Source organism: Scardinius erythrophthalmus (genome assembly GCF_964197995.2).
Source record: "Scardinius erythrophthalmus genome assembly, chromosome: 5".
NCBI classification, from domain to species: Eukaryota; Metazoa; Chordata; class Actinopteri; order Cypriniformes; family Leuciscidae; genus Scardinius; species Scardinius erythrophthalmus.
Genome location: NC_138225.1, coordinates 43,793,561 through 43,815,466, shown reverse-complemented (window position 1 = coordinate 43,815,466; position 21,906 = coordinate 43,793,561). Strand labels below are relative to the sequence as shown.

General features: G+C 37.5%; 1 protein-coding gene across 1 annotated transcript; it reads left to right on the top strand.

The window, feature by feature from the left end:
• The first annotated feature begins 1,914 nt into the window (after positions 1-1,914).
• On the top strand, positions 1,915-15,122 carry gnaq (guanine nucleotide binding protein (G protein), q polypeptide). The gene is made up of 7 exons (XM_081366462.1): positions 1,915-2,646; positions 6,583-6,767; positions 8,257-8,411; positions 9,566-9,694; positions 9,849-9,978; positions 11,833-11,986; positions 13,524-15,122. The coding sequence occupies exons 1-7, from the start codon at positions 2,511-2,513 to the stop codon at positions 13,712-13,714; spliced, it is 1,080 nt and encodes a 359-aa protein (XP_081222588.1). The 5' UTR covers positions 1,915-2,510; the 3' UTR covers positions 13,715-15,122.
• Positions 15,123-21,906: the final 6,784 nt, after the last annotated feature.

Below are 21,906 nucleotides of genomic sequence, written 5' to 3'. Positions count from 1 at the left end.
TAAGAGTTTTTTTTTTTTTTTTTATTGCTAATGCAATCTTTTTACACTGCAGACTGAACAAAATTAAGCATTTCTTGGTGGTTGACCTAAATTGGTATTATCTAATTGTGCACTTAAATTTAACAGCTGACAGCTATTTAACCTAATTATTTGTGAGACAGTCTAATAGACAAATGGACAAAACCAGTGAAATATCAACTGATTTGATAACTCTGAGTTCTTGTCATATTTTGTTACCATTTTCTAAACTATAGCGAATAAACTGTGAAGATTTGTTGTAAGTAATTGTTTGAAAATGTTTTCACCCTATTCACTAAAAATCAAATTTAGGTCAAGAAATTAATTTCCCAACACTAAATAAATGTATACGTGATTTCTTTGGAAATGTCCTAATTGGAAACCATTCATTATGAAACTCATGATTAGACCCAATAAGACTCTAGATCAACAGGTCAAGTTCCTAAATCATATTCTATGGAATGTTGTCTTTATCAGAACACTTGTATTGAAAAGACAGTAAAGGGAAAGCGTAACTGTAAGGAAGTGTAAAAATCATGTAACTATATTATCAGTCAAAATGAACCCTGAGAGGGTGATCAGGAGTCAGGACAGATAATGAGAACATGGTTTATTTTGAAACTGCATAGATAAAATCCTGAAATATTTTCATTAAATTACTTTTGTTCTACAGATTGTTTGTAATCATTTAGCTTCCTGTAGGACAAATGTCTCCTATCTATTGTTTTTGTGTTATTTTGGAATCATGTAAGAAAGGATTACTTAGGCTACAAAGTATGGGTTCCTAAATTCTAATATAATTTCATTAAACAATGTATTAAGATTGGTCCAGGGTTCATACATTTCCAGACTCAAATTTCCAAACTTTGTGGATTTTTCAGACCATATTTAACATAAATGGGTCATACATTTTAAGCATTATATTTAGTATATAGTAGCCTACTATATGCTATCTATCTGTAAAATCTTTTTAGTATCTGTAAAAACTTTTTTTAATGGGTTTTCTTGAAGTATGTACATGATGAGAAGAAACCTAAAACTTGCAAATATTCACCTCTGACACATCAGTTTGATATTGTGATCATTGTTTGATGTTGCATGATCACCAAACAGCAAAGTAAGTCTGATTTAGATGATCATTTGCTCCTTTATCTGTTGCTGGTTTGAGTGGCATTCAAATAAACATTCTTAGTTTTAGTGAAGTTCAAAAGAGATTAGCTTATGGTAAAGCCAAACAGTTTTGCGTAATGAAAATGTGTGCATTGAAACCATTCGGTCGTGTTTGACAATCACTAAATGATCACTAAACATTTGCCATGAAACACTCTGCTTGTAGGCTATAATACATTTATTTTATTTTAGAAGTTCTTAATTTTATATAGAGCCTGGAAACAAATATTTTTCCATGCTCTTTTTTCTTTCTTTTTTTGTCATAGTTTTCCAGACCTGGAAATTACTTAAATCAAATTACATTCTTTTCCATCCAAACTTTTCCAAACTGCGTAGGAACCCTGAACAGGGAGTGGATGATGCTGATGCCTTAATGAACATAGGCTATTAGAAGACAAGTCCGAATCATTTTAGAGATTCGGTTGGTTCGGACAGTTCATTTTATTGAATCGATTTCAAACATTGATTCATTTGAGTCAATCCAGAATAAGTCCCTCTGATCATTTTACTCGTTACTTTTGTAGCAAAATAAATGTTAAGGTAGGCTAAATATTGCCGTGTGTGCTTGTTCATTTACATATTTAAAAAAAAAAACAAATTATCACCCGTCGTACGGTTTATTAAACAAAGTTCTTTACGGTCTACTTTTTTCCACAAATGCGTGCTAATCGGTTCGTTCGAAACATTAAGAAGAGTCTGTTCAAAAGAATGATTCGTTCGAGAATCATACATCCCTATTGCATGATATGGAAGAGTCGAGAGTCAAAATCGAGCCTATTCAAACAGGGATTTAAATCAACAGGCGTGAAGAATCTAATGGACTAAATTACACAATCGCTTCAAACGCGCGGATCCTGTCCGATGAGCGAGAGTGTTGTCGCGTTCACAACGTTTGGAAACGTCATTCCAGGGAATTGTCGGCCATATTCAGCGATACCACGCCCGGTGTGGAGATCGACTTTTACACGGGTGCAACACCATTCATGCAAATAATCCCCACCACAAGTTCATGGACAGCTTTTAACTCAGTCTAAAGAGGAACTATCACTGTATTGAAGAAAGACATTCAATACTGAACACCAAATATAAAAACAACGTGCAATGGAGTTATTAATTCCAAAGGATCTGTTGCTTTTGTGAATGATACAAAACAGCTCAAACCGCATCAGGATTTCAGTCACTGACACATTTTGAATGTGGTTTGGATTCTTTCCTCAACGCGCTACAGGGGGACTCTTTCTCTTGCCTCGTCTGGATGATTGCATTTGAGTTGGGACTGATGTTCTTTCAATGGAACTGCTGAAAAGCTCGTAAAAAGAATCATGACGCTGGACTCCATCATGGCGTGCTGCCTCAGCGAGGAGGCGAAAGAAGCGCGGCGGATCAACGATGAGATCGAGCGACAGCTCCGCCGTGACAAGAAAGACGCTCGGCGCGAGCTCAAACTGCTCCTGCTGGGTACGAGCCGGTGCTTCGTTTCGTGCGACTCTACCAAAACTTGCGTGCATGTGTCAAGGCGTAACAACTGCAAATAGTTTTATTTTTAAACTGGCATCTGAAAATAAAAAGCATTCATTCTTTTTATTTATTTATTTATTTTAGAGGAAGGTAAATATCCGCTAGATTTAGAATCTTATAAGCTCGACAGGTGGGACAACTGTTGCAGGTGCGGTGGGATCTCTTAGCATACTCGTGCTTTAGTGCTTGTAAACAAAATGTGAAATCGATGCATCGGCTAATTGTTCTTTTGTTTCGATTCCTTTTTTGGTCACTCGAGTCGATTCGCAAAACATTTATAATAGCTATATCCTATAACAATATGCCTATTATCATCATTATTTTAAAGGTCCTTTAAGATTAATTCCTGAATCCCAATGATAATTCTATATATATAATTAAATTTATATATAATTGAATAAGAATATATATAATTGAATTTTCCAGCATAGAGAAAAATAGAAGGACAAAAATCTCTCTCTCGCTCTCTCTTATATATATATATATATATATGTATGTGTGTGTGTGTGAGAGAGAGATTTTGTTCTTCTATTTTTCTCTATGTTGGAAAATTCAATTTAACAGCTTTTTTTTTTTTTTTTTTTTTTTTTTTTTTTACTTGTCTAAACTGGACATTAGCTGGTCTTTAGTTGGTGTAAGTTTGCTGTCTTGGACCGGAAAGAGACCATCTACAAGTTATCATCTTAAAAGTATATACATCTTTGTCATCATTTACTCACCCTCATGTTGTTCCAAACCTGTATGATTCTTTCTTCTGTTGACCACAAAGGAAGATATTTTAAAGAATGTTGGTAACCAGAGAGTTGGCGGCACCCATTGAATTCCATAATATTTTTTTTACAGGTTTGGATAAGCTTTTGGAGGGTGAGTAATTGAGTAATGACAACATTAAAATTTTTGTGTGAACTATCCTTAAGTGGTCAAGCTGGTTTGGGAACATGATTGATGGTCATACAGCTAGAAACAAGCTACCATGTTCCAAAACATAGCTACAATCTTTAACCTTATTGAAAACAGGCTCATTTACATACCTTAATTGATTACTTAATGATGTAACATTATTTAACAAACACAAAATTCTGCACATGACTGCGCACATATGCATTCAAACGCACATGCCAATATACTATGCGCCGTCACCGTTTTCACAGATTCACGTTTTTGAAGTTTACACAAAGGCTCGCACCAAACGTTTTCATAGTTCCTAGAACGATTGGTGGAACTAGTACCCGGATTTTGGAGCGTTCACACTGCAGATACTATAGGAACTATTTTGGAGGAACTAATTTAGCTCCTTGCATTAGTGTAGGCTACACTGATTGGCGAACGCACGCGAAACACCAGAACCCACAGTACACACACAGATTATAGCCTATATATTTATTCCACAAACTAACTCTACGAACATGGAAAACGGTGATAGATGGGCCTCTTTTTTACGCGGAGGAGAAAATCCAATGCAACTTTGAGGGGACCAGGCAAAACATGATTATGTGTTTCTGCCATAGCATCTCTGGACATCAACCACATGGCCTACGCTAATAACTTTTCATTTCTGTTTACTTTCTATGTATAATAGTTCTATCCAGTGGCGTAACTTTGTTGTGAAAAGTGGGTGGGACGGTTTTTTTTTTTTTTTTTTTTAAACGGGGGGGGGGGGGGGGGGTTATGAATGCTAAATCATAAATCGATGTATGTACATAACATTACGATGTCCAGCAATCGATTGAAATAGTGCATGGGTTTAATTTGTCGTTTAATGAGGTTTGATATATGTTGGTGTGGGTAAATCCATTGTAAAATTGTGTATTTAAATGGTCCAGTGGTAGAACTTTTGCCAAGCGTGTCAGAGGTTGTGGGTTCTAATCCGCACTCGTATAGGTTTTTTTTTTTTTCTCATTAAAACCGATTATGTTTATCAGTGGTTGTATATCAGGCAAGCATACGTTTGTATGTATTTTGTTTTGTAATTTCACCGGAACGAATAGAGTCTCCACAACAGGTTGAAGCACGAGTCCGAGTGAAGACACAGTATCCGCGCCTGTGTCTGTATCTGATCGCAGCGGCAACGAGCACTTTGATCACTTGATTTCAAAAACAACACATTTCAGTGCTAGATCGCCTCTTACAAACGAAATAAATGAATGCTCTGCTAGTTAACTGGAGATGTTTTATTTATTTGTATTGGTACATTCGTGCCGCGAGATGTTTCAAAAGTGGTGGGGACAATATCGACCTTAGCAAAAAGTGGTGGGGACATGTCCCACCCGCAAATTACGCCTATGGTTCTATCTAATAACATATTAGACAGGACTGTAGATCGTAAACTAATGAACACGGAGAATGCGAGAATTGTTTGTTTGATCAGGCTCTGGCGTTTCACAGCGCCGTCAAAATAAAGATCACTTGAATGGAACCATCCTGGTGGTTAGTTCCTAGAACTATCCGGTGCAAAAGCCCCTAAAGTTAACAGTACCGCTTTTAAAACCCGTTTCAAAAACTTGCACTTTGAAACCTACTTCAAAGTTTGCATTCCCAGGCCACCAAAACACTGTTGTCTTGTAAATGAACAGCCAGAACGCATTAAGTTTTCCGTTTTGAGTTGAAAACGGTGTTGTGTAAATGGCCCCTAATGCCGAGTTCAGACTGCATGATTTTAGCCCCGATTTTGGCTCGCCGACAGGTTTTGAGAAATCGCTGACAAATGCCCGAAATCACAGGCAAATCGTTGCTCGTTCACGCGAGTGACAATCACGCAGTGTGAATGAGCAAAGACGCGATCTGAGAGAATCACCGACGAGTCGCTGACGCCCGTGAGATATTTGGCATGCTAAATATCTGGACCTGTCGGCGATTCAAAATCCTGCTGTGTGAAAGTGTTCTGACTGAAAACTACATCGGCGATGACCAACAGCCAATGAGAGCAAGATACAGAGCAGCGGGGAGTTCGGGGAGGAGTTATAGACCACAATATCAGTATTTTAATAGATATATTTACAACTATATCAAACAGAAACAAAGCATAAACATTTGCTTGACCAGCAGCAACAGCAGCACATTGCAAAATTATTTATTTACCCCAAACTCTCTTTGCAGAACACACAGTCCTTGCTCCCCTTGTCTTCCCAGCCATTTCCTCATGCATAATGTTTTTCTTTTTCCCCTTTTCGCTGCAAATCAGTGCACAGGTAATTTGGATCGCAAGCTTCTTGCAGGCTATCATTTTTAATAACAATTTCAAACTCGCGCGAGAACTGCGGTCTTACGCACGCAGGATTTTGCGTTACTTCCTTATCACTTCTCGCGTGTGTTTGGTTGCGAAACGTAGTTTGCGGACCAGACAGAAGTTGTCGGCGATTCTTCCTCATGAAAGTCATGCAGTGTGAAACCTCCTGTCGCTGATGCATCGTGCAGTGTGAACACACCAGCAACTGAATGTTACCCTGGATAGTCATGCAGTGTGAAAAGAACAGTTACCCGACTACTTTGAAAATCGTGCAGTCTGAACTCGGCATAAGTTAATAACTAATGATTTTTACAACGGAAATGAATCAATTAAAAACTTACTTAAGCTAGACAATGACTTTCTTCTAGAGCTGCTGTGTATAGCCAAAACAACCTTTGTGGCATTCATTTCCTGTTATCATTGTAAAGCTGCTTTGAATCAATCTGTATTGTAAAAGGCTCTGATATAAATGAAGGTGGCTTTACTTGACTTGACATAGACTTCATCAGAACATATTTGGAGTGATGATTCAAGAAAATATGTGTATTGCTTTCATTTATGGGAGAGAACCATTCAAACAAACCAGTTTGTTGAATTTACTGGATTTTTCCACTGCTAACACTTTACTTTTCACATGTTACAACTTCCAGGAACTGGAGAGAGTGGGAAAAGCACCTTTATTAAACAGATGAGAATCATTCATGGCTCAGGCTATTCAGAAGAGGACAGGAGAAGCTTTACCAAGCTGGTCTACCAAAACATCTTCACATCTTTGCAGTCCATGATACGAGCAATGGAAACTCTCCAGATCCTTTACAAATATGAACATAATAAGGTACAATAATTTGTCGTACCCATTCACTCTTTCTTTTGTGATGTGTCTGTGGATTTGTTATGCATTCGTTACTTTGACATGGTCACAGGTAAAACTTTTAAAGGGTGAGCCAAGGCTTTCATAGTGAAGGAATGTATATTATATAGTGCTGTGAATGTTACAGATTGGCATTTTTTTGCATCTCCTAAAGATATGACCAGGGCTTGATATTAACACCTGCCAACCCGCCAAATGAGTGTGTATTTCAGCTGTGGCGTGTAATCAGTCAAACCTACTAGCCACTTTGGCGGGTTGAATTTTATATAATATACATTTTTCAATCGTAGTCTTTTAAAGAAGGCATCTGAAATAAACTAAGTGCAATCTAGTGTTGTCAAAAATATAGATTTTTCAATACATATCGATACTGAAATATCTGGATCTCTTCCGCAGGATAGATCTCATCTCTCCAACAGCGAGTTACACACAAACCCTTTAGTCACGCATTTCATTTGCTCCGGATGAATATTGTTGGTGTTACAGGGCTTGAATTTCACCATGGGATTGCTCGTATTGAGCATAATTTTACTCATTCCCTTTTGTGCTCGCACCCAAAGTGCGTGCACACAAGACAAGTATATTGGCTATATAAAACAGTATAATGGGTTCCTGAGTCAGGTCTTAAAGTGACAGCAGCCTAATATACCGGCCGCCAAATTATGAGATAATATTAAAAATATCTATATGGCAGTTTTTCCCTATGGTATCAATGTCAAAATTGTGGCCAGTGAAAATACTGAGTGGCTAGTAACTATGGAAAACCACTAGCCAAAGTGACTGGTGAGCAAAAAAGTTAATGTCAAGCCCTGGTTATGAAAATATTGTAGTGAATTGGGGAAAATGTTGCGAGTTGGACTCAAATTGCTTTGCCTGCGTGAGAGTCATGGTTTAATGTGTCAGATTAATTGTGCTTCTTGCCACTGCTCCAAATGCATTTATGTGTATAAAACTACACACTGAAGTTCAAATTGATTAGGTGCCACTCAAATAACTTTGCCATGAAGTAGGTCAAACACTGAGTCAAATACCCTGAGAGAGATACAATCACTTTGGCTAATCATGTTGCCCAGGCTTAACACAATTACCCCTCCAAGCTATGAAATTAATTATACCATTTTACTGCCTTGCAGAAATGTGCCGTCTTGCTTTTTTCCATTTGTAGATACCCCCAAAGGCAAACCCATTTTCCATTGTGCGTAGCTGAAATATTATGGAACACAGCCTCAATCAAGTTCCATCTTATTGGGTCAGGTGAAGTGAGAACTTTAGACAAATAGTACTTTAACAAATTTGAGTCTTAAGTAAAACGGGTCAATAAAGTTGTAACCAGGTTACGGATAAGTGGGCTAGGACATGACGTTTAGTGTTGATTGTGTCCCATTGGCTGAAGCATCAGCTTCTTATCACTTTTTTAAATGCATTGCTTTGTTTTTAAATGCTTTCTTCACAGGCCAATGCAAACATTGTCAGAGAAGTAGATGTAGAGAAGGTCTTCATGTTGGTCAACCCCTATGTAGATGCCATCAAGAGTTTATGGAATGACCCAGGAATTCAGGAGTGCTATGACCGGAGGAGAGAATACCAGCTCTCGGATTCCACAAAATAGTGAGTGCTTTTTACCTTCCATAGGAAAGAGGAATCACAATGAGACCTCTCTAATGTCTCAGTTGTTTCTCCTACACGCCAATGAGATTAAATGGGGAACACATGGGGCTTTAAATGAAGTCTTCTGCTTCTCTGAGTATCCTTGTTAGGAAACGGGCACCAGAGTCTGCACTCAAAGTTCTCATCCAAACATTTCTCATCAAATTCTCCCAAGAGCGAATGATCTGAGCTCTTCACTGTTACTGTCAACGTTTGTTACCAAAATTGATACTTAAAGTCCCCCTGTGGTGAAAATCAAGCTTTTAATGTTGTTTATATGTCTATGTGATGTTTTTAATATGCTTTAAGAAAAACCATGTACAAATTAAGTCAGCACCATTGCTGAGTATTTTCTTCTTAAAACTGCAGTGAACCAAAAACGCGGTTTGAAATCGCTGGTGTTTCTGACGCCACAAACTACCTTGTAAATAATAAAGTCAACGTGTGGATCTCTGAGCTGGTGCGAGTGAGTGGAGGTTGGGCTAGTTTGCATATATTTATAGAACTGCGTATACTAAATGAGACAAGGGTGTAGAGTTACATTCAAACTATTTTTTTTCTAGGTAAAAACGTTTAAAAGTTTTAAGGGATAAAATTATTGGCTACAGGGGGACTCTCTGAAATCTCTCTGAGAAATCTTTATCATCTGAGCTATAGTCTGACAAACAGTGAGTAAAGTGAGTTTTTACAGAAGATGTAACTAATATGCTAAACCAACATGCAATTCTGACAGCTATACTATCTAAATTATTCCAATCTACACAAAACAGTTGTTTTAAAAAATCGGTTTTGTCACTGTAGTGAAAAAAGAAAATATAATTTTTTAAATAAATGTATAATTTTCAAATTTCATTTTTTAAAATGTTCTTAAAAATAAATGGAATTTTTTTTTTAAATACGCTACTGAGAATGGGGAATGTGCTTAATTAGCTTAAATATTTTCACAGTGCAAAAAAAATGGCAACGAGATATGCTTCCTTTATCCAGATGAAATTACATATAATACTTTTTGTTTTTGTCGTTTGAGGTGAAATGCAACTTGGACATATTCTTATATTGCAGTAGAAAACATAGAGATGTCTCAGAACTGTAAAATGTTCGCTGTTTGTCTACAGTTACCTAAATTCACTAGATCGCATCGCCAACTCTTCCTACGTTCCCACCCAGCAAGATGTGCTCAGGGTGAGAGTGCCCACAACAGGCATCATTGAATATCCCTTCGACCTACACAGTGTCATATTCAGGTAAGTCTTCTCTTTACAGTAACTCTTCTAGTCAGGTGTTCATCTAGTACTACACTGATATAAAAATACAGCCCAGTGCTCAGATGCATGCATGTTCCCAAACTGCTCCCAAAGCATGTGATCTTTTAACCTCATGACCCCTCCTTCTCATCAGGATGGTGGATGTGGGGGGACAGCGGTCAGAAAGACGGAAGTGGATCCACTGCTTTGAAAACGTCACCTCCATCATGTTCCTGGTAGCACTCAGTGAATATGACCAAGTTCTGGTAGAGTCTGACAATGAGGTAAATGAAGTACCAGCAGAGGGAGTCAAAGCTGTTAGTTGCCACTTAAAAATCTGGCAGAACACACTAGTTTGTGTGATGGATTTTTTTTTTTTTCAGCACAGATGTTTAATTGATAATATAAGGTTCAGTGACATAATCTAATGTCATCTTTTTTGCATCTTTAACTTTTATATTAAATCACTACAGTGTTTTTATACATTCATAGATGTCTTTTTTTTTTGGCAGTGGCAATAGATGCCATTTACACTGTGTAAATACTACACTATGTTAAAACAGCACAGTGTAAATAGCAGCTATCGCAAAGAAAATAAGTACAAATAGCGATAGCTGCTGTTTACACAGTGTAAATAGAATCTATTGCTATTTTCACTTAGTGTAAATAGCAATTACTACGAAATGCTGTTATTTTCACTTTGTTTAAAAAGCAATAGATTCTATTTACACTAAGTGAAAATAACAGCATTTCTTGGTAATCTGCTATTTACACTAAGTTAAAATAGTGATAGATTTTATTTACACTGTAAAAATAGCAGTATTTTCGTTGCAATAAGTGTAAATAGTAGTTAGATGATATTTATACTTATAAATAGTGGAAGATACTATTTGCACCTCAGTGTTGTTGTACATTAAACAGTATGCAATAATAACATAGTTTTAATAATTATATTTATTAAAATTATGAAATAGTGCCGCCTTATTGGGACAATAATGCTAACCCTAACCGATAAACACTTTATTATTAAACACACGTTAGACACTTTATTTACACTTTTTTGAATATTTTATTCATTTTTATTGAAAATAAATGCCTTTCCAATATGAAATGTGATGGGAAAAGGGAGTAAAGCGAATTCGGCAAAAGGTGGATTCAAACCTCTGGTCAATTTGCGTCAAAACCATCTGCCACGCACCTTATCCCTACACTATTGTAATTTTGCCTGGCCTGTTTGTCAGTGGGTGGAGTTAGTGTAAATGCCACTGAAAATGCTTTTTTGGGGCAAAAGGGGGGCATTGTACCCTCATATCTGATGTGTAACCTCTCAGTTTCAGTTCATCAACACTAATGCCCATGGAAGCTGCAATAATAATCCTTTCAATTATATTTACATGATGTAGGCTAAATCCGATTCTCTGAATTGTGGTGCAAACTAACATGGTGGCCATCACGTGTTATCGATCAACTAGCATGATCATTATAAAGATGTTTAAATGACAAAACACATTCACTTCCACATATTTGACCGTCTGAATATATCATATAGGTCATGATATAGTTAACAAGTTTGTGAATATTTTAAATAAAAATATAGAGCCCCTAGAATATAGATATGGATATAAAATTATATTTTGCAAGATTATTTATTCTTATTTCTTAAAGAATAAAAAGTAGTAAAGTTGTTTTGAAATATTACTTACTGTTCTTAATTCAATCTGTGAAATCAATACCCTCAAAAGTTATTGCAGTTACCAACGTGCAGGAGGACATGATGATGAACTTTTTTTCTTTTCTTTTTTTTTAACATAATAATTACACCACTACATATTTTTTAAACGTTTTAATCAAATTTGTACCTATACTGACCGTATAAAAACTGACTTTGGCTTTCTCCGTGCTCTGGTTGAATGATGTGATCATGTAACCAGTAGAGACTGAACTAGTTTTTTTTTTTTTTTTTTTACTTTAAATGGCAAGCTGGCAAACTTTAGCAATGCTTGAATGAAAGTACTTTGATTTTTTTTTTTTTCTGAAATTGTCAGAAGCAGTGAACTGAATGTTAGTGTTGATTGCTGGACTAAAGTAGGACTAAAATAACCACTGAAATGGCCCTGTTATGTTATTTCTCCCCACAGAATCGAATGGAGGAAAGCAAAGCATTGTTTAGGACGATAATAACATACCCCTGGTTCCAGAATTCATCAGTTATTCTCTTTCTGAACAAGAAAGACATTTTGGAAGAGAAAATAATGTTTTCACATCTTGTAGATTACTTTCCTGAATATGATGGTAAGTCTCAAAATACTTTGTTGTTTTGTTTAATCTGTTTTCTTAGAAACTAACTAATGGTCTTAATAATCAGTTTATTTAAGGTTGTAAGTTCATGAACCATTATGTAGCTTTTCATGAGTCTTTCTGTGGTGCTTGTTAAAGCATTGCTAATACTATTGCTCATACTTTATAAAGCCTTGTTCAGACTGTCAGTCCACATGTTTGTGCATATCCAATTAAAATCCGATCATATTTAGCAAGTGGGAACGGCAAAAAAAATCACAAGAAATCCAGTTTTTACAAATCTGTTTCAAGCTACATTCATATGTGGGTTGAAATCCTATTAAAATCTCATATCTGGAAATCCATTGCTCTTCTCTTTTCTGCCTATACGTCACTTTCTCACGCCACGTAAAACAAAGACACGGCAGGCGTTGTTGCAGAAAGAAGGTTGCGTTGTGGTGTTGTCAATGTGCAGGTCACGCAGAAAACCATAATATAATGGAGGCATCTCTGTGGTCCAGTAATGGAATGTCTTCACTTCTTTAACTGCGGCAGAGATGACAGCATGGAATAAAGCCACTTCCATTTCTGTCGCTGCTTCATTAGTAGTCCAGCACTGCAGCTACACATTGTCATATTCTAATACAACTTTGCAAATGTTTTTTGGCATAGTCCTACCAACACAACGTCATTGCCATGGAAGAGAGAGAGAGAGAGAGAGCAATGGGACACACAAATCAGATCAGGGCTGCATTTCCCAAAAGCATCATAAGCCTAAGTTAATCGTAGAACAATTGCCACCAATGGTCTCTATGTACAACTTAGGCTTATAATGCTTTTGGGAAACGCAGCCCTGAACAGTTACGATACACTAGTGATGGGAGAAACAAAGCCTTTCAAAGCTGCGAATCAATTGAATCAAGTGCTTATCACAATGATTCACTGGTGACGCCTGCTGGTCAAAAATGTAAATACAACAAAAACTCAGGCCAAACATAACTTTTATTGAAAGTGAAATCTATCAAATGGAATTAACTAAACATTTAAGATTAAATATCAAGTGTCTGTATAATATTTGCTGTTTTATACATTTTTAGGGCTTTTTTGTTGTTGTTTGTTCCATGGATGGCTCAGCTAAACAGGCCAATAAGACACTATTATTCATTTGAATTATACTAATGGCTCATTAAAATGTCTACACATGAATAAAATGTATCAGAGATCGGTTAAAATCCACTGGTTAACCATTGAAATTTCAAAACGTTTTGAAACAGTTATGACGTAACGAAGCCTCGTTTACTGAAATCACATGACTTTGGCAGTTGGATACACGCTCTGAAGCAAAAGATTCGTAAAGACTTCAAAGCTTCATGAAGCAGCGTTCCGAAAGCGCCCATCATTACGATACACAATCCGAATCCAATCGGATACACAAATTATCAGATTAGGACTGACAGTGTGAACGTAGTCCGAGTTAGAGGTTATTTTAAGTAAAATCTCAGATGATTTTCAGTATTAACCAAGTTAACCAAGATCTGTTTTCTTCTGCAAGGAGCCCAGAGAGATGCTCAAGCCGCACGGGAATTCATCCTGAAGATGTTTGTCGACCTGAATCCAGACTGCGAAAAAATCATTTATTCTCATTTCACCTGCGCCACTGACACAGAAAACATCAGATTCGTGTTTGCTGCTGTCAAGGACACCATCTTGCAGCTCACACTGAAGGAATACAATCTAGTCTGAACAACGGCCTGCTACGGTTTTGTCATTTTTCTGGCCTGGTTAAAGGACTCATCAGTCTGCCGCTAGACCCTGCCGTGAGCCAATTAAGTCTGCTTTAATTGTACGAGCAGTCGGTTGTCCCCGTTTCTGCTCCATGAAATTGGACATACAAGTTATTTCTATCTAAGAACTGTAAAACAAGCTGCTCACGACTTTGTCATTATTTATTTGCACCTCGCAGTCGCAGCTACTTCACAGGATTTAACTTGAATGTTATTATTCCATTTTAATGAAAAATGTTATGTTATTGAACTTTTTATTACAGATGAAATGATTTCCTCGTTTAAGGTTTATTCTGTAGCAGGTTCTTTTTGGTTTAAGTTGTACCCGTTGAGCAATTTGCTATAAATGTGATGTAGATTTCTCCGTCTTGGACATATTAAGTATTATGTGGGGCAAGTGGTCATTAGAAGGCAATGAAAAGTACTTATTTGGTTTTGTGACACCGTAGTTTCTTTTTAAGAGTTAGAGCAAGCTTAGTAGATAAGGGTCTGTTCTACCTTTCACGGCACATGCATTGGTAAAGAATAGACAACAGCTAGATTACATTAACATTTACATTAAAAGTGCCAAAGTTCCTCTAATGTGGTAGTTTTATGTATTGCCAAACTAATAATCATACCACAGGCAATAAGTTGGACTTGCCAGTATCATTTATTTTTATACCATACCAATTCTTTGTATTTTCTCATTGCTCTTTTCAGAAAAGATGATGACATACTGTTCATGATCTTAACCATTAAGTTCATCAGTGTTCCATAACAAAGCTTGAACGATGTGCTAAGAGAGACGATTCCTGTGCAATCATCCTTATCTCAAACTACAAATGTGCCATTCAGATTTTCTGCAGCACTTGCATACATTTAGAATTTTGTGTGTGTGTGTGTGTGTGTGTGTGTGTGTGTGTGTGTGTGTGATAAATTACCCAACAAGTGTTCTCAGTGAGCCAATGATGCTCTTACTGGTATTGTATTGACTTTACAGTGTGGTTAGTGTGGTGTAATTAAGATTTGGTCACTATGTGCAGTTGTTTTTAAAGATGATGCGGATTTGTAAAGAGTATCATGTGATTAGATGCTTGTCAAACAAATGAATGTTTTGTGTTCAGCCATGAGTAAAGGACCAAATTGCTGTTGTGATCCTCTGAAACTCTTTTTTTGGAGTGTAGCTGACAATTGTGTGGTTTGCATAGTATGAACAATGCTGAATTTGGGTTTATCACTGGACAATTTTCTGCTTTAAAACATTTTTTTGCAATAAAAGGCTGCTATTTTAGAGAGAACTGTATAATGTTTGCTAAAATGTATCAAAAAGTATAAAACCCCATAGACACTTCAGCCACTTAAAATTGCTTGAATGTCATTGCATTAAACAAAATATCAAACCAAGCGGCATTTATTTTAAAGAACATAGCAGAACCACACTTCGATCATTTCACAAAAAGCATGAAAACATATCTGGTGTGGAATGTGGAAGTCAAACTCTTTACCTTCATTCCACACTTATCTGTCAGTTCAAGTTAATAAATGCTCCTGATGATTTTACTACACAGTGTTAAAAACGGGTTACAGAACAGGTTTTCTAGAATGAGACATGGCTGTTCTCTGCTTTAGATTATTGCAATATCTTAAGGCTTCTGGTGGAAGTTTCAGGAGACATTGGACTGAATCAAGTACAAAGTTTGTACTTAACCCTTGTGCATTGTTCAAATTTACAACCTTTCGTTATGTTCGTGGCTGAAAACAGCCACTACTTTAAACTGCTGTAAAAATGTATCAGATAAATATTTTTTTCCAATTTTTTTGCATAAATCTATTAATCAACCTCAGTCCTGCTCAAAAATACTAAATGTTAAAAAAAAAATCAGGATTTTAACTCTTTAATTGCCAAATTCGTAAATGATGTCACTGATTTGGGAAAAAAACACACAAAATGACTCATTTTCAATATAAAATGTGATTGTGGACTGGATTTTTTTTTTACCTTTTATCACAGTCTTGGACATGTCAAAGATTAGAAACAACATTGGTTTTGATGCATTGTTAGTTTTTGTGCAGCATCAGATTTTAACTTTTTCTCCCTCATTTACTGTTCGTGGCTGTTTTTGCCCCATTGACTTCCATTATAACCACATTTTTTTATTGCAAAGTCATGACACCATATAATCATGCATTTTTTATTGTTGGTGGTTTTCCCTGTTGGGAAGAGGTAAAATTTGTAATTTTTACTGTTGATAACCAGGTGGAACCATTAGGTGTGTGTGTGTGTGTGTGTGTGTGTGTGTGTGTGTGTGTGTGTGTGTGTGTGTGTGTGTGTGTGTGTGTGTGTGTGTGTGTGTGTGTGTGTGTGTGTGTGTGTGTGTGTGTGTGTGTGTGTGTGTGTGTGTGTGTGTGTGTGTGTGTGTGTGTGTGTGTGTGTGTGTGTGTGTGTGTGTGTGTGTGTGTGTGTGTGTGTGTGTGTGTGTGTGTGTGTGTGTGTGTGAACTCACCTTGATGCATCTGAGAAAATCAAAATATGCACCTCAGCTCTAAGAACTACATGGAGTAAACAAAAACAAAGTAAGTGTATTTATGTATCTGCTGCCTTTTGATGGTGAGAAATGCAGACTAAACAAAAACAAAGCAAGTGGATTTAAACGCGTGCATGCAAGCCTGCTGGTCATTTGATGGTGAGAAGAGCAGCAAGCAACATGAGAAAGGGCTTGACTTGTAGTGAAGTTTTAGAGATAAAAATGCAGCCTGACCCTTCCAGCGAGCTGCAGGATGTACCGTCTTCTCCCTCTGACACCACAGACTCAGGAGAGTCAGATCCTGATTTGGATGTGGCACCCTCATCATCCTCTCTAGCTTCCACTGAAGGCGAGGAGGATTCGGAGGATCCTGGATCTGGGTGGATTGGGAGAAACGGCGAAGTGTGGTTTTCCACCAACGCGGAGACAACTCCCTTTCTTCAGCCTGCCAGAGGCGTGACTCCAGGGCCGACGCGCTATGCCATCACAAGGCATAGTCATACATGTTTGTATGACTGTACAAACATGTATGTGTTGACGCAAGTCATGCTGACAATGAGGTCAATCATCTCCTCCATAAAAAACAGATTGAACACGGAATCCATGTTCTGGACCCTTGCGAAGGCATAGCGCGTCGGCCCTGGAGTCACGCCTCTGGCAGGCTGAAGAAAGGGAGTTGTCTCCGCGTTGGTGGAAAACCACACTTCGCCGTTTCTCCCAATCCACCCAGATCCAGGATCCTCCGAATCCTCCTCGCCTTCAGTGGAAGCTAGAGAGGATGATGAGGGTGCCACATCCATGGTGTCAGAGGGAGAAGACGGTACATCCTGCAGCTCGCTGGAAGGGTCAGGCTGCATAATCTCTAAAACTTCACTACAAGTCAAGCCCTTTCTCATGTTGCTGGCTGCTCTTCTCACCATCAAATGACTAGCAGGCTTGCATGCACGCGTTTAAATCCACTTGCTTTGTTTTTGTTTAGTCTGCATTTCTCATCATCAAAAGGGAGCAGATGCATAAATACACTTACTTTGTTTTTGTTTACTCCATGTAGATCTGAGAGCTGAGGTGCATATTTTGATTTTCTCAGATGCATCAAGGTGAGTTCACACACACACACACACACACACACACACACACACACACACACACACACACACACACACACACACACACACAAACACACACACACTTTATTATGCTATTATACTTCTTATAAACTCCATATAACTCCATGTAAAAGCCAGAAACTAAGCTTTTTTTTGCACAGGCCTATCTAAAGGGTTAATGGTTCCACCTGGTTATCAACAGTAAAAATTACAAATTTTACCTCTTCCCAACAGGGAAAACCACCAACAATAAAGAATGCATGATTATATGGTGTCATGGCTTTGCAATCAAAAAATGTGGTTATAATGGAAGTCAATGGGGCAAAAACAGCCACGAACAGTAAATGAGGGAGAAAAAGTTAAAATCTGATGCTGCACAAAAACTAACAATGCATCAAAACCAATGTTGTTTCTAATCTTTGACATGTCCAAGACTGTGATAAAAGGTAAAAAAAAATCCAGTCCACAATCACATTTTATATTGAAAATGAGTCATTTTGTGTGTTTTTTTTCCCAAATCAGTGACATCATTTACGAATTTGGCAATTAAAGAGTTAAAATCCTGAATTTTTTTTAAACATTTAGTATTTTTGAGCAGGACTGAGGTTGATTAATAGATTCATGCAAAAAAATTTGAAAAAAATATTTATCTGATACATTTTTACAGCAGTTTAAAGTAGTGGCTGTTTTCAGCCACGAACATAACGAAAGGGTAGTAAATTTGCCCACAGTGTACTGTTGAGTTTTTGAAAAATTTCAAAGCATTTTCCCAAAATATGTGTCAAAATAAGATTTGTCACCAAAAATCATTCCATTTGCTGAAACACAGAAAAAGTTATGGCCAAATTTAGACTCAAAAATACCCCATAGTGGATGAAAACATCCCCAACAGCACATAAGGGTTAAACATACAGTTTTACCATTTTAATAAGTTCTGGACTAGACTGGACCTACTAAGCCTATTTAATAGGATGTTTTTGTCCATACTTCCTCATTCCATTCCAAAACGTTGCATAAATGTGCTATAACACAAGACACCTTACACTCTTAAGTATACAGCCTGTTCCCACAGCAGAAGTTTACATTTCACAAAGAATGCATTATTTTCTAGTTCTTTTCAAAACCATCTTCTGCTGCTTAAATAACATGATAATCTGAAATTATGATGATCTAAAGAACATGTAGTGCAGGAGTTAGACAAGGAAGGCACCCCCTTTGACAAAACTTTCAAGATACAAAATACTCTTTTTGTATTTTGCATTTTTTTTTTTTTTATTAAAATAGATTTTTGTCTTTATGACAAAGTTTTTCTCTGCATATTTGTGGCAAACAGCACAGGTTATTGGCTCACTCTCGTAGCATCATAGATGAGCCAGCCTGTCATGATGTGATTTTGTTTCTCATATTTTAATTTGGGTGATGTAATGAGTGGAATATTCCACATATGTGTCACGTAGCATGGCATTTTTTGCTATATTAACAAACTTCTTTTATTCATAATAAATAAATAAATATATATAAAATCAAGTTCTGGATGTATTTATCTTTCCTAACATAGTTTCACTTCACATAGGAAATAAACGTTTTCCTACTGGATGGGTAACTACGCTATGGATTCCCCCTCATTGGTTGTGGACAGTAATGTTTGTGTTACTAATATAACCTCAGTGCATTTACATTACATTTACATTGAATAATTTAGCAGATCGACGCTTTTATCCAAAGCAATTTATAAATGAGGAGAGCAACAGAAGCAGTGATCCTCAAACTTTTTTTTCAGTAGGGGGAGACTGGGGAAAGTTGCAACACTTTTTGCATTTCTCTCAATTACTCAGAGACTATTTGGACTAGACCAACCAAATTTGTATTAAACTTGCATCTGTCTGCTAATTACCCATACCATTTAAAGATGATTATACTGTATATGACATATCGTTCACAGTATTTATTTGAATGGAAGTCAGATGTTGCAACTGACCCCGACCCAGGGGACGGTTGCAACACAACCCAGGGACAGTTGCAACATGTTAAAAATACCTTAAATTTCATTAATTAACTTAAGCTTTTTGTCTCAATGAGCAAAGAATTCTGAAAAATTAACTGTTTTAGGCCTACTATAATATTATAGTATTATTTATTTCAATAATATTATTGTAGCCTATTATTTATTTATTTAGTCATATTTATCAAATAGCAGTTATTGAGTTTTGTTTGTTCATGTGTAGAACATAGGCCTACATAGATTGGTGTTATAGATGCTATTCAATCTCTGCATATTTCATTGTCAGACAGGAAGAATTTAACAATTTACAATGCAACAAACTTTTATTAAACATGCAATTTATAACTTGTTGCAACCGTCCCCGACCCTATCAGCCATGACAGAAAATCATATTCCTGCTAGATACACTGACTTTGACACATGCTAACCATGTCACTTAGAAGTCAACAAAACAATAATTCAAACTAAGTAAGTTTTGATTAATTCATACAAAATTTCAGGACAGTATGACAAAAATACATCTCATGAAAAAATTTACTTTCATAACTCCAAAACTAGTTTTGTTCAATAAATGCAGCAGCATTTGTTGAATATGTCTACTGTCTTCTTGGTGGGGGGAGGGTCTAACTGTGCATGTGCAGTATGAGTGTCATCACTCTAGCTTGTTTCTGATTGGAGAAAAATTACATGTTGCAACCATCCCCTGTTGCAACTGTCCCCGGTCTCCCCTACAATATATAAATATATAAAATATATAAACAATATATAAAAGCGTCTAAATAACTGCTTTTGAAAGTGCCTCACAAGCTCAGCTTCTTGTTCGTCTTCTCACTGGAACATGCACAGCAGCGGAGTGGCGTGTTCACAATATAGCAGCTTTTTATTCTGTCCGCTGAAGAGGTGCTTTTCTATGGCAAGCAACTTCTGTTAGGCTTGTTCCAACGATGACAAGTCAACAGTCTGAACACCATTCAATGCCGCTTTATAAAGGCAGAGCGCTAACTGCTTTTCACGCACTTGACGCTGTTGAAACGGCTGTGTTAAAAAAAATAATAATAATCTGTTGATCTCAACCGCTGCAGTATCTGTGCACTTGAGAGCCACAGAGTTAAACTAACAATAGGACAACAATATGTAAGTGCTGTGAACTTCCCAGTTTAGTCTAACGCAGTATCTGTAATAAAACAAAAACAGTATATAGTAGAAGAGAAAAGAAAAGAAAGTGTTAGTATTAATGGATCAAGTGTTGCCGAAAAGGGAGCAGAGCCAGTGGTTGTTCTGTAGGCAAGCATCAGTGCCTTTAATTTGATGCGAGCAGCAACTGGCAACCAGTGCAATTTTGTGAGGAGAGGAGTGACATGTTCTCTCTCTGGCTTGTTAAAGACCACTCTAGCTGCAGCATTCTGGATCAGTTGCAGAGGTTTGAGACTGCAAGTTGGAAGACCTGCCAAGAGAGCATTACAATAGTCCAGTCTGGATAGAACAAGCGCTTGGACAAGGATTTGTGTAGCATGCTCTAATAGGAAGGGCTTGCCTGATCCTCCTAATGTTGTATAAGATGAATCTGCAGGACCGGGCAGTTCTAGCAATGTGGTCTGTGAAGCTTAACTGATCATCAATCACAACTCCAAGGTTCCTGGCTGACATTGATGGAGTTATGGATGACAAACCTAGCTGAATGGAGAAGTTGTGGTGTAGTGTTGGGTTGCCGGGACCACAAGCAGCTCTGTCTTCGCAAGGTTTAGTTAAAGGTGGTGTTCCTTCAACCAGCAAGAAATGTCTGTCAGGCAGGCTGAGATGCAAGCAGCTACCGTCGTATTCTCTGGTTGGAATGAGAGGTGGAGTTGCATGTCGTCAGCATAACAGTGATAGGAGAAACCATGTTTCTGAATGACAAATCATAGTTATGACATGTAGATAGATAAGAGAAGTGGTCCAAGCACAGACAAAGGCACCCATGTAGCTAGATATTGCGACTTAGACACCTCACCCTAAAGGACCCACCTGAGAGGTAAGACTTGAACCATTGGAGTGTGGTCACTGAGATTCCCTTCCCTTCGCAGGATGAGAGCCAAGGATTTGGAGGCTGCTCTTGCCAGTCTCAGAGCTTCAATAACCGAGAGCAGGGCAGTCTCAGTTGACTGTCTGCTTTAGAAACCAGACTGGTTGTTGTACAGGAGGTTGTTCTGTTTAAGAAAGGCAGAGATCTGGTTGAAAACAAGTGTTTTCGCGATGAATGGAAGAAGGGATGCCGGTCTGTAATTTTCCAGATGTGCTGGATTTAGAGTGGGTTTCTTAAGCAGTGGGGTTACCCGAGCCTGCTTAAATGCTGTGGGAAAGGTACCAGTGTGAAGAGAGGTGTTGATGATGTGAGTGAGTGCGGGTACAACTGAGGAAGAAATGGCTTGAATTAGATGAGTGGGAATAGGATCATGCGGACAGGTAGTAGGGTGACTGGAATGGATGAGTTTGGAGACTTCTGCCTCTGAGAGCAGAGAGAAGGCGGGAGGGTGAGAGTGAGCGTAGATTTTGCTGA